At 40.1% G+C, this 12868-nt stretch overlaps 1 protein-coding gene across 1 annotated transcript; it reads right to left on the bottom strand.

Moving 5' to 3' along the window:
• Positions 1-1320: 1320 nt before the first annotated feature.
• Positions 1321-12174, bottom strand: wdr13 (WD repeat domain 13). The gene is made up of 10 exons (XM_026928075.3): positions 12079-12174; positions 11508-11569; positions 9238-9469; positions 7363-7472; positions 6604-6734; positions 6179-6486; positions 4908-5088; positions 2982-3123; positions 2688-2806; positions 1321-1961 (listed from the first exon to the last, which is right to left on the bottom strand). Exons 2-10 carry the CDS (start codon positions 11546-11548, stop codon positions 1777-1779), a joined length of 1449 nt encoding a protein of 482 aa, XP_026783876.1. The 5' UTR covers positions 11549-11569; positions 12079-12174; the 3' UTR covers positions 1321-1776.
• Between the last annotated feature and the right edge of the window lie 694 nt (positions 12175-12868).

The following is a 12868-nucleotide window of genomic DNA, read 5'->3' as shown; positions in this document are numbered from 1 at the left end:
ATTTTTAACGTGGGTTATTACTTTTTTGTAAAAAAAAAAAAAAAAACAGCGTTGTCATCCGGGTATTCTGATTGGACGAAACCTACTTTCCTTAAGAGGAAAGATGGCGGATGATGGCGGATGGATTATTTATTTCTACCCAGAAACACCTGAGAAATCAGAGAGGCTCTCTAATGGAACAAATATGTTTAGTGCAAATGCATGCAGTGGTTGTTTTAATTGCTCCACCACTCTTGTATCTAAACTCACTGCCCATTTTTTTCGAGATAGTCATTACTGCAGAACCAAAAGTCCAAGGGGTGGAGCTGGATCTGATCCAACTCCTCCCATAGTCCCAACCCCTAACCATCACAAAGCTGTAGAACACAAAACACCACATTAAACACACTCTCCACCTGCTGGTGTTTTGGACTGCTCGACTCTGCCCAGGTAGGAGGAGCTGGATCAGATCCGACTCCACCCCATGGACTTTTTGTTCTGTAGCTAGAGATATTTGCTTTCATCAGGTCCACCTACTCATACAGGTGCATTTTACATACTACCTGTAGCCCTTCTGTTGTTGTACATGTGTTAGCTCTTACTCTCTTCACCCCATTCGTGAACATTAAGGGATCATTTTAATGGAAGCCACTCGGTGTAGTTAATGCAATGTTTATATTAATGCACCTGTTTGAATAGGTTATCGTTTCCATAGTAACAGCCCATTCACAGGTTCTTACATGGTGGACACTCCAAATAATCTAAGACTTACAATAAATACATTAAAAATTAGATTTTGTTTAATGAAAGATGTGTATTTGTTGATATGAAGTTTTCTGTAAGGAGACGTTTATTTGGTATTTACGGAAGGAGTCTCCAGTGTCAGCACTCTGACACGAGAAAGTCTCCATGATCTTGTGCTTTGTGGTTTCTTGGTAACATGACAAGCTGTTTTTTTGGTCTTATTAACTTCAAAAGAGAGAGAAAAATACAGGCTGGCGACTGTTTATAGCTGCTATAACGTAAATGATAACAGGAACTAACTTGTTTTGCAACCATTCTACACCATTAAACGTAACTATAAACGGATAAATAGTATGACATGCCATATGGATGTGCTATGACATCACAGCCACTTCAGGCTGGTAACAGTAACTCCAGTTCATCACCCCATCCCAACGATGATTATTTTCCTCTGACAGCATGACCGAGAGTGTTTTATTTCTTACTTACTTACTTACATACACTGGTGTGAAGTCATCTCACAGCCGTTATCTTACTTCAAGTAAATGATATCATCGAGGACAGGATTCATAAAGAAGCAGGAAATACAAAACAGAATCAGGCTGGGGGATGAAATGTATTACTTCTTAACAAGGCATAAATACAACAGTGTTATCTTATAAGCCAGCATGAGCTCATCAGTGTTAAACATTAATATAATTTCTCTTTCAAGGACACACACACACACACACACACACACACACACACATATCACAGATCACATTATCCTCAGCATACCAGTATTAAATACCTCTCTCTCTCTCTCTCGCTCTCATTGATCCCTTAATTCATACATTCTGATGCACGTGTCTCAAGCAAGCGTCACACTCAGTCTAATCTAAAAACATCACACAGGGATGACAGATAGTGAAACATCGGACACACAAAAAGCTCAGTTTGATCTTTAACAAATCAGCACAAGACCAGACAGCAGATCGGCTCCGTAAGGGCCGGGTTGTAAATTTCTACATTGCACACGACTGAAGCTGCTGTTGCAGTTGGAAGCTTCTGCAGTTACTTCTGCTCGCGTCTCCAGATGATGACCATGCCTGTGGCGTCGGAGGAGGCCAGCAGACTCTCGTCACAGTTGAAGCTGACGTCGAGCACGGGGCCGCTGTGGCCTTGCAGCTTGTTTACAATGGCCTTAGTGTTGCGCTCCACGTCAAAGAAGTAAACGCACGCATCCTCACTGCCGGTCACTGTGTGAGGAAGAGAATCATAAACACACTGTACACAGAATGTAATGTAGTAGTATATGGTTCATGATCATTTAAAATTCACCTTAAATGTAATCACTCAGCCAGGACATGTTTGGTGAGTAAAATTTGCTTCTTTAGCTACACGTAATGGATGTCTGCCTCACCTAAAATCCTTTCTGTAAATTAAACCACATCCAGTTCTTACTGTAATCTATAAACATGAGCAAAACCTCACCATCTGCTCAACCACTCTAACATTATGGAGGCGGCCATCTTGGATAACCAGAATCAGTTTTTTCCTTAGTGCAGTTTCTACACAAGAGGATGAGCGACTACATGATGGTTGAGGTTACACGCTCCACAGCCCCCAGGTCCCAAAGTTGGTCCCAAAAATCACCAAAATATGGATTACACCTGTTTTCTTTTTTTTATAAAACATTACAAAATGTGGCTTAATGTGTATATATGTGGTGGTCTGGGAAAACCCTTTGGATGTTATGAGGTGAGACTGAAACAGACGTCATATATTTGGAGTGTAAATGTAAATGAAATCACAATGAAAGGACGCAGCTAAAGACTTTCGAGTACTGGACAACAGACCATGTGACTGGTCACTGAACCCACATAATAATGTTCTGATAAATAAATAAATATGCAGATGTTATCGTTGAGTTATTTAAATGTGTGTGTTGATGGTGGTGCAGATATTTGTACGGTAACCCTTACCGACGCAGGCCCCCTGCCTGAAGGACATGAGTGGACAGAAGATGCTGTGGAGATGCTGTGAGCCATGCTGGATGGGGAAACTCCTCTTCAGCTGCAGCGTGCCTTCATTATCCACAACCCTGCAGAGCCATAACCACATTCATCATCTCACGGACCGTTAACGTTACAGTTCTTTATACATGTATTGTTTTATTATATGCATATTCTTCCTTCTGTTGATTGACTTAAAATTCATTATGTTAATCCTGAATCATATGTTTGGGTGTGTGAGTAAGTGTGTGTGTGTGTTCTGACCTGTAGAGCAGCAGCTTGTTGACGCAGGCGTTGATGAGCAGAGACGGGTCCCGAGCCTCTCGGCTGATCCACGAGCGAGCTGAGATGCTTGAGATGGGGCTTCCTTCACTCACCACCAACCTCTTAGCTTTAGTCAGCTTCCCTGTTCAACAACACAACTTCAGTACACACACACACTGCACAGATAACACACAAACAACACTCTAACACGCGACTCATGTCATACTTGTAAAGACATCACCACACTGTCATTTTTAGACCGAGCTCTTTGGAATATTTCTTATACTTCTACACTTTTGTCATGTGATAATCAAATTCATCTTCACGAACATTCCTCCTGTGCTTCATGGACTTCACAGATGTATCGTTTAGCCAGGTAGGACATACATGTAGATTATCTTATACAATAACAGTGATCATAAACAACAATAAAAAGTTATTCGTAAACTGTTCGCAGGAGTGTTTACACAAGAAATGCGGTATTTGTGAAAATCCAGTTAGATCAGGAAAACATTCATATCCTACATTTCACTAGTGAGTTTGTGTAAATTTATTTTATAATGAGACTTTCTAATGTAAACATCAATTGATCAGCTTCAAATCATATAATGGGTAAGTTACTACCATTTTTAATACACATTATATATAAGAATTATGTTCTTTAATTGTATATTTATTTCAATGTAACACAAATATTGTAAAATATTAATGACTTGATAGAAAGTGATCCAAAACAAAAATGTGATCGATAAATTAAGACAAATAAGACTAGCTATTCAATCAGGACAAAAGTAAAAGCACGCTATAAAAGGAGGAAGCGTTAGCTGCAATGGCTGAGCTGCATTACTGGAAGATTTAGATTTTGGCTAAAATCTGATTTCACTTTTGTCACATGTTGATTTCACATTTTGTTGATTTCACATTTTGTCGCATTCAGCTCACTGTGAGCTTTGTCTTTTATGGCGTGACTAAACGTAAATCAGCAGTGCCGTGAATGCACTTGGTAATTTACAGCTGTTTGGCATCAACATACACACGTAAGCATGAAATTAAATTTAGTGAAACTTTTGTAAATCTGATAGAAAAATTTTAGCTTGCTTTGAACACAACTTTACATAATGATTGACAAATAAGGCCCAGTGTAAAGACATCGGCTGGATATTTGTCTGTTTTCTGAGTGTCGATTTCGTACTGCTCACACTGCAGAGGTGTTATTGACAGTTCTCAATGAACTGAAACACCCTGGTCTCATAAGATACCAACCAGAAGTGGGTCTTCTAGCTGTTACTAAACCTTGAAATCCTGCCATGTCATTGGCTGTTTCTAGGATTTAATCTCACTTGAGACGCCAAAATCCAATCACAAATTTGAAGAGTTTGTCCTAGAGGATGTTATGAGGAACTTTCATTTTCTGTTAAAGAAATATAACCTGTCAAAAAGGAACGGAGTCCCAAATCATTTCCTTCCGGTGACAACTAGGGAGTTATTACAGAGCTCTGCAGAGACTCCTGATCCTGTGCAAGACAGTATCAGTTATACCGCACTGCAGAGAGACAATACCTACACATCCTTCCATGAGCTGGAGAAAACGAGTGAAGGAAATGCAAATATCCCTAGCAGTATCTATACATATTCATGAACACTATTAATAGATTTATTAACAATGAGTTTAGTTTGGATCTCACAGGAAGAAATTAACAGCACAATGCTCACTCTCTTCCTCCAGCCTTCATTTATTGATGATGTCAGTGTTAATATTTTTGAGTCCTAAATCCTAGAGACACCATGTTCTGCACAGCTCATTGTTTTCTTTGTTTCAAATCATCCCTCTTCATATTCTGCTTGTCAGCTATCTGATACGTATGGACAGAAAATGTTCGGGTCTCCAAAATCACGATGCGGAACTGAAAGGGCAGGTCTCCTTACCTGTGGCCATGTCAAAGAGGAAGGAGAATATGCTCCCTCGGTCATCCCCGGCCCACAGGATCCTCCCTGGGGCATCAAACGACAGAGACAGCACACGGCCGGTCAGTTTACTCGAGCCTCCTTTGACTTTCTTTCCCGTAGAGATGTTCACCACCTGCAGCAGGTGCTTACTGTTTCCGACCTGTACAGAAAACACGAGTGGGTATACACACACACACACACACACACAGTCCACAGCTTTAACGACTTGCATACAGTCATAGGAAAAAGAAAGTACACCCTCCTTTTCATTGATCAGTGCTTGAATAATAATTGTGTGGTCCTCACCAACTTCTATAAACAAATGTATAACCTCAGGTTACAACAAAAAAAAATTTCAGAAACCACGTGGGGAAAAAATAAGTACATCCTTCCTACTTCCACAAACATTAAGAGAGTAATCAGCAGCCAGATGTTACTAATGAAATGCACAAGATTAGTTAATCCATACCAACTGTGAAGCCTGGTGGTGGTGGGGTGATGATTTGGGTTTGTTTTGCATCCACAGGACCTGGGAAACTTGCAGTCATTAAGACAACGCTGAACTCAACAGGCCAGAATATTCTTGAGACAAATGTGAGGACATCAGTTATGCAACTTGAGCTGGGCTGAAATTGGATCATCCAACAGGACAATGATCCCAAGCATACCAGCAAAGTGACAGCTGATTGGCTAAAGAAGAAAAAAAAAATCAAGGTGCTGGGATGGCCAAGTCAAAGTCTAGACCTCAACTCTAATGAGATGTTGTGTCGGGATATTAAGAGAGCTGTGCATAAACGAATGCCCTCAAACATCAATGAACTGAAGCAATGCTGTCAAGAAGAGTGGGCCACAATTTCTCCAAAATGATGTGAGAGACTGAAAACTTCTAGTTATTGTTGCTAAAGGTGGTTCTACATTTTACTGAATTATAGGGTGTACTTATTTTTTCCCCACCTGGTTTCTGAATGTTGGTTTACTTTTTGGAAAAAATGTTGAAATCTGCTGTGTTTTTTTTTTTGTTGTTGTTGTCACCTGAGGTTATTTGTTTGTTTATAGAAGTTGTTGAGGACCACACAATTTTTATTGAGGCACTGATAAATAAAAACTTTTAGAATTGAAGGAGGGTGTACTTTCTTTTTCTTTCTTTTCCCATGACAGTAATCTGTAGCAAGTGAAACAGAAATGAAGACAGTCACTTATTTCTCCTATAGTGGGATTTTTACAGCTTGTGTCTGAACTTCAGCACTCACCACAGTGAGGTTGTTATTCATGGGCTGGAACGTGCAGCAAAGGAGCTCACTCGTCTCCGGGTCAGCAACCTCGCGGATACATCGCCCGTCCTCTGTGTTCCAGATACGCAGTGTGCCGTCCAGCGACGTGGACACGATGATGTCATTGCTAAGCGACCAGGCGAAGTCAGTCACAGGACCCGCATGCCCTCTCAGCGTCACCTTAACGGTCGGGGGAGGCGGGGACAGTGTCATGATTGACAAGGTCCCGTCCAAGGAGCAGCAAGCAAGGAGGTGCTTGTCGTCGTTGGCAAACTGCAAGCGAGGGACTGAGGAGGCAAAACGGGAGCAGATATAATCTAACATACTATAATATAATTTAATATACAGCCACACGCTGATAAATCAGGGTAAAATAAAACTTTGACACCTCTGGTGTTAATTACCAGCTGAGTCGACGTGTTGGTCGAAGATGTGATGCATGCCAGCGAAGGCGTAATTCTCACTCAGAGTGGTGTCGCCTGCCATGGCGCGACTTGCCTCCGCCACCGAGGTGGGCACCAGGCTGCCTGGAGGCCTGAAAACACAAATACAAAGCCCCTGTAAAATGTTTAAGAAACTTCTATAGTGTATGCATTAGTGCTGAGCAATATGATGATATTCAAGTCAATTCAATTCAACTTTATTGTCATTATACCAATGCAAGGATTGTTCAGTATGATGAAACACTATCAGGCTACTTCTCTAAACACAGTAGACAAAAGAGAGACAATAGATGCATAGACAGTGAATGTAAGACATGTGCAATGAACAGTAACTGTAGCTCAACAGGAAGAGGTAGCTTTTTAAAGAATATATATACTGGTGAGAACAAAAGACTTCTCCTTTGTAGCAGCGTACACCAATGTTAAAATGCAGAGCTCCTATGTATGAAGGTTGGCAAGTCTGCTTTGTACATTATCCCTAGTTTTCAGTGTTAAATTTCATTTTGCACACTTTAATAAATAGTATAATTAAATTATTGTATGTAAGAATACAATACATATTATGGTTTATTGTAGAACTGTCTTCATGTACCCGCGATATGATATTTTTATATTTATATTTATATTTCCTCGCCCGTTTCCAGCCATCTCGTAACATTTTTAGACAAACCTTGTTGTGTTCCAGTGAATGCAGAATTGTGCAATCAAACAATACTGTACCTCTCCTCGTACACTGCCCTGTTCATCTGGGCCTGCAGCTGATATGAACCACGGCTCACTGAACGACGGTGACCTCGAGTGCCCTGAGCCCTGGAGTCTTCCTCAAAGTCCTGGAGCAAAGAGACAGAGAGAGAGAGAGAGAGAGAGAGAGAGAGAGAAAGAGAGAGAGAGAAAGTGATGAGAGAGAGACAGGACAGAGGGAATAATAAAGAGAGACATGGGAAGTGTAGACATGCAAATAAAAGAGAGCAAGGGGAGTAGGCCGGGTTAGGCCAGGTGGAAAGAGAAGCTTCACTAAAGTAGAAAAAGAGTGTTTTTCCTACATGCTTGTTTATTTTACTGCTTCATTCTCAAAAATGAGAATTCTCAAAAACAATACAGAAAGAGATACAAGATGAAAAGAAAAGAAAGTCATGGAGAGTTCTTCGGTGCTTTATGTCTACATTAACTCATGCGAATGGTAGAAACATTTACCGACAACACCAGCAGTCTCTATAAGAGCTAAAACTGTTAATCACACAAACACACACACACAAAACCCATGCAAAATCCCAGAGTTTAAAGGGGACCAGTCAGGCTTAGCTAATTTTGTAACAGTAGTAAGTGCTTCATTGTGGCAAAACTTTGAAACAATTGTGATATTCACATTAAAGCAATGTTGGGGAAAAAATCTGCAAAAGGAATAAATGCCAAAAAACAACTATCATGGTGTGCATGGTCTATCCTCTATCCCAGCAGTTCAAGCGCAAACTTTTTTCTCCCCAGTCAGTATGTAAAAAGAGACATGGCACTGATAGTCATAGTAATTAAATGAGTGCCAACCAATGTCTATTTATTTTTTCCCCCTAATTTTTGGCCAATTCCTACTCACCAGCCATCTCCCCTCTATCATACAACAGCAACCAACCAGGCAAAGGCTATCACGTGGTTCCTCTGAGACAAGTGAAGCCAGTTAACCAGATCTGCGTCACGGGGCACACTTGGAGGAAAGAGCTATCAACCCTCTTCCACATACATGAGCTAATATGATTGGCTAGCGTCGCTGTGATAGACAGGGGAGAGAGAACACAGCCAATTTTGCTCTCATTGACTCCCATGTGATCGTCGGGATTTGCAAACGCCATCTCCGGGCAAAACAGAAAAAAAAGATGAATGTGTCTGTGGATGTGACCCAAGCAACAGTAAGAAGACAGTGAGGCAACAGTCTGGTGTGATGCAAATTAATAGTAAGCAGATTCACCACTTTCTATTAGCTCAGAAGGCCAACGTTTGTGAAGTGACACGTTAAATTACACTCTGGAAGCGAAAATATCCACTATCAGCACCAAATGTGCATCTTTTACATCACATGTCCTTTCCCCTTCAGTGAATTCTGACTGCTGCTCCAACTAAAAAAAAGGCAGAAGAGCATAGTTTTCTGGTGTCTCCTGTGTCATTGCAGGAAAAAGTCAGATATTGTAAATGCTAGAGCTAAACTGTAAATATTGGCACCTCTGCTGGAAACACAGTCTTAATGCAGTCTTAGAAGCACTGCTCTGGCCCAACTTCTTTAAACATGCAGACCATGATGGTAATGGTTGTCACATTTGTGAGTACATCCATCAGTGTGGTTTCATCATCAGCATGACTGTTCCCCTTTAATGTGATTACACTGGACAATCATGGACAAGATTAACAGCTACTGCATTGTCGCTCAATATTCAATCAATGTAATTTAATAAGTAATGGCTGGCTAAAAATTCCAACTCCAAATTGTCTCATCACTGAAGGATATGTTTATACTGCGTTAGTTAGTTAATTTGTGTTCGTTTTGACCGTATTTTTTTCCTCAGTGAACGCTTTGTCAGGTTCTCAGTGGGCCTTGAGGAGCCTAACCTCCATGCGGTCCAGTGTGGTGCGGGAGCTGCGCACGCTGCTGGCTCTGAAGCTGCTTTGCTCGGACAGCGGGCCGTAGCGCAGGGCGAGCAGCTGGCTGCGCAGACGCAGGTACTGCCTGCGCAGCACTGGCTCAAAGCCACACTTAGCGTTCTCGCGGAGCAGCTGGCTACGCCGGCGGATGTACTGCGTGCGGAACTGGGGGAACGTAGGAGTGCGGTAAGCATTGTACCTGGATTGGGGAAGACAAGAAAAAAGAGAGGGAGAGAGAGAGATAGAGAGAGAATGTGAGAGATCTATTTTTTATATTATTTTGAATTTGTACCATACCATCCAAAACAGATTTCTTTTAAAATAAATTTAATTTCTAAACTCTGAAACTGAAATAAGTGTATGCAACTGAAAATTGAAAATGAAGACAGTTTTCAAAAAGCATTCAGTCTCTCCAGCAGTGGACATTTCTGCATTCACATTTAAAATAACATCGAAGCAAAAGCAAACACAGAACCCTTCTAACTATCATCAAACATCTAAATGATATATACTGTCATTAATATCATAGCAAAGTTGTCTAACTGAATCTTATTTAAAACGTTAGAATGTTTATTTTGGTTTCCGCTGTATTAAAAGAGGCGAGGAACGTTTTTCATCCTGTAAATCTTGGCTGGGAAAATCCACGCACTCACTTGCATTTCAGCTGCCTACTGTGCTGCAATATGCTCTGTGTGTGTGTGTGTGTGTGTGTGTGTGTGTGTGGAGACCATTTCTGCTATGTTACCCGGATGTTATTTTGAAAGTGAATCTATAAAAGTGAATTACCAAGAGTGACTGAATGCTTTTTACGGATTTTACGTGCACTTCATTTCGAATTTCAGACGTTTGCTCACATGTGAAACTCACTTAACTGCAAATTTCTAACTTCTAATTCACATCACAAATATTTTGATATAAATACATGTAATGTGTGTTTCAGGGTGGAGGTTTCCTTTAGGTGAGTGTATTGGTGATGCCAACTTATTGACTGGTCACTAGATTTGGTGACGTTTAGACCCCTTTAGTGACTTTAATTTTAAAAATAAAAGGAGCCCAGTGATAAAACTACCAAGTTTTTGAGCAGACTTTAGCGACTGTCCTGCAATCGATAGGCTTTTCAGCTCACATCTCAGTTGAGAGAGCAGGTTCAGTCGACTCACCAGCAGCGTGTAAAGCCTGCTGAGTATGCGAGCCGATATTCCTATCGACCAATCCCTGATCGTCATTCTTCACACTGACCAATCCCTGATCGTCATTCTTCCCACTGACCAATCCCCGATCGTCATTCTTCACAATGACCAATCCTTGATCATCACTCATTCCACTGACCAATCCCTGATCGTCATTCTTCACACTGACCAATCCCTGATCACCGTTCCTCCCACTGACCAATCCCTGATCGTCATTCTTCACACTGACCAATCCCTGATCATCACTCGTTCCATTGACCAATCTCTGATCGTCATTCTTCACACTGACCAATCCCTGATCATCAATCTTCACACTGACCAATCCCTGATCACCGTTTCTCCCACTGACCAATCCCTGATCGTCATTCTTCACACTGACCAATCCCTGATCGTCATTCTTCACACTGACCAATCCCTGATCGTCATTCTTCACACTGACCAATCCCTGATCACCGTTCCTCCCACTGACCAATCCCTGATCTTCGTTCTTCACACTGACCAATCCCTGATCTTCGTTCTTCACACTGACCAATCCCTGATCTTCGTTCTTCACACTGACCAATCCCTGATCGTCGTTCTTCCCACTGACTAAATAATGATCAACGCTAATTTCCTGTCCTTGCACTTGCACTGAGATTAACAAAATCATATATCTATCTATCTATCTATCTTAAACTCTCATTTTAGATAAAATTAACAGTAATAAAATACGGCTTCATTCTGTCTGCATTCTTGATAGAAAATATAATATTTCGTAAATATGTACAAGATTTGTTTGTGGTGCCGTGACTAAAGACAGCTTCGTTCTGTTATTATTATTTTCCATTTTGGAAAAACAAACAAACAAACAAACAAACAAAAAACTATTCTATTCTAAGTATCTTCAGAAAAATCACCCAGATTTGTAATTTGATATGCAAATGATCAGGATGAAATCAATGAATATGCAAATGAGGCGATTGCGTCATCCAGTGACTTCTAGGGCGTGCCTTTTCGGCTAGTTTTTCTCTGACTAGCTGTTATTCCATCCTGATGATTTCCGCTCACCTTGCGTCCACTGCCAGCACCTGCTGCCACACTGCAGCCATACCACACAAACTGAGAGGCACCTGAAGAGAAAGAGGACAAAAACAAGCTCATAAAAAGACATAAAAAAAATAATAATAATAGTAAAAGCAAAAGCGCAGCTATATAAGGTGTCTCCTAGTGTTTTCCTTCCTGTTTTCCGGATACGACAAATAGGGCAGGACAGCTATCCTAGCTTAGTTTAGCTTAGCTTATTATAGCTAACTGTAAAGAAAGTAAAATTTATCATACACATTGCAGTACAGGTGAGTCACTCATGCTGAAGCAGTTATTAATCCCCTCGGCGTTGTTTTTATTTATCAGAAATCCTCCAAAAAAAAAAAAAAAAGCCAGTGATGCTCTGAAGCTAGTCTCAGCTCAATGCTAAGGAAACCAGCAGAGATGCTAACTAGCTTAGCCGCTGTGACAGACGGAAGCCAGGCGACTAAATGATGTCAGCTACCCAAAGACACAACATGACATCACTGTGGATGTATATACGTCTTTTGCACAGACTTAAAAACGGTTATTTTTCTTGCTAATAAACACCTACCTTCAATTCCTCACCGGAACATTTTCCCCCCCGGAACTGAACGGAACGGACGGAGGAGGAGGTCACGTGACGCGGACAGGCTCCCTACGCCTGGAATTACGCAGGTCACCATGGCAACATCCGCACTCACATACTAGCGTACTAAAGAGTGCGCTGCAGGAGGAGTGCTCATTTACATACGCACTGTTTATGAGTGCGCATTAAATAGAATAGTGATAATAGTACCGAAAAATCCAGAAAAATTCAAATCTAAAGTGAAAAATCAATTATACCCACAACCTGGTTTCTGGTAATGAGATGATTTAAGATGATTTAAAATTCAAATAAATTAAATAACATATAACACATTAGTATTTGGAAAATACAGACATTTATAATACATTTATTACCAATTATACTGCAGATACTCCCTGTATTTTTATATGTTTAATATAAATATATAAATATATTTAAGGTTAAATTGAAAGTAGAAATAAGTCACAAAAGAAAACATCGTGAGTTGTGTATAAGTATAAAAAATAAATCTATATATACGTAAATACAAATTAAAATAAGAATAAACATTAAAATAATAGAGCTACAGTACCTAGTACAAAGAAATATCAAATTCTACAATATTTATTTATACATTATTTTTTTCATTAAATTGTTATATTTTAGTATTCACAATGTAAAAGACCTAATATAATGTAGCAATATTACATTTTAATACTACATTTCTTAAATAGTAAAATAGTAGTAGTATTTTAGTAAAGAATAAAATAATAATTTGATAATAATAATAATAATA

The sequence above is a fragment of the Pangasianodon hypophthalmus genome, chromosome 8 (assembly GCF_027358585.1).
Source record: "Pangasianodon hypophthalmus isolate fPanHyp1 chromosome 8, fPanHyp1.pri, whole genome shotgun sequence".
Classification (NCBI taxonomy): Eukaryota; Metazoa; Chordata; class Actinopteri; order Siluriformes; family Pangasiidae; genus Pangasianodon; species Pangasianodon hypophthalmus.
This window is presented reverse-complemented; position numbering and strand designations above follow the sequence as displayed.

What these genes read in the sequence shown, in the direction of transcription:
- wdr13 (XM_026928075.3), bottom strand. Translation starts at nt 11,548, where the DNA reads ATGGCTGCAGTGTGGCAGCAGGTGCTGGCAGTGGACGCAAG. An exon ending in AGGGCAGTGTACGAGGAGAG is followed by an intron (nt 6,735 to 7,362) that starts GTACAGTATTGT and finishes TTGTGTTTTCAG; the next exon opens with GCCTCCAGGCAGCCTGGTGC. An exon ending in AACAAGCTGCTGCTCTACAG is followed by an intron (nt 2,807 to 2,981) that starts GTCAGAACACAC and finishes ATGGCTCTGCAG; the next exon opens with GGTTGTGGATAATGAAGGCA.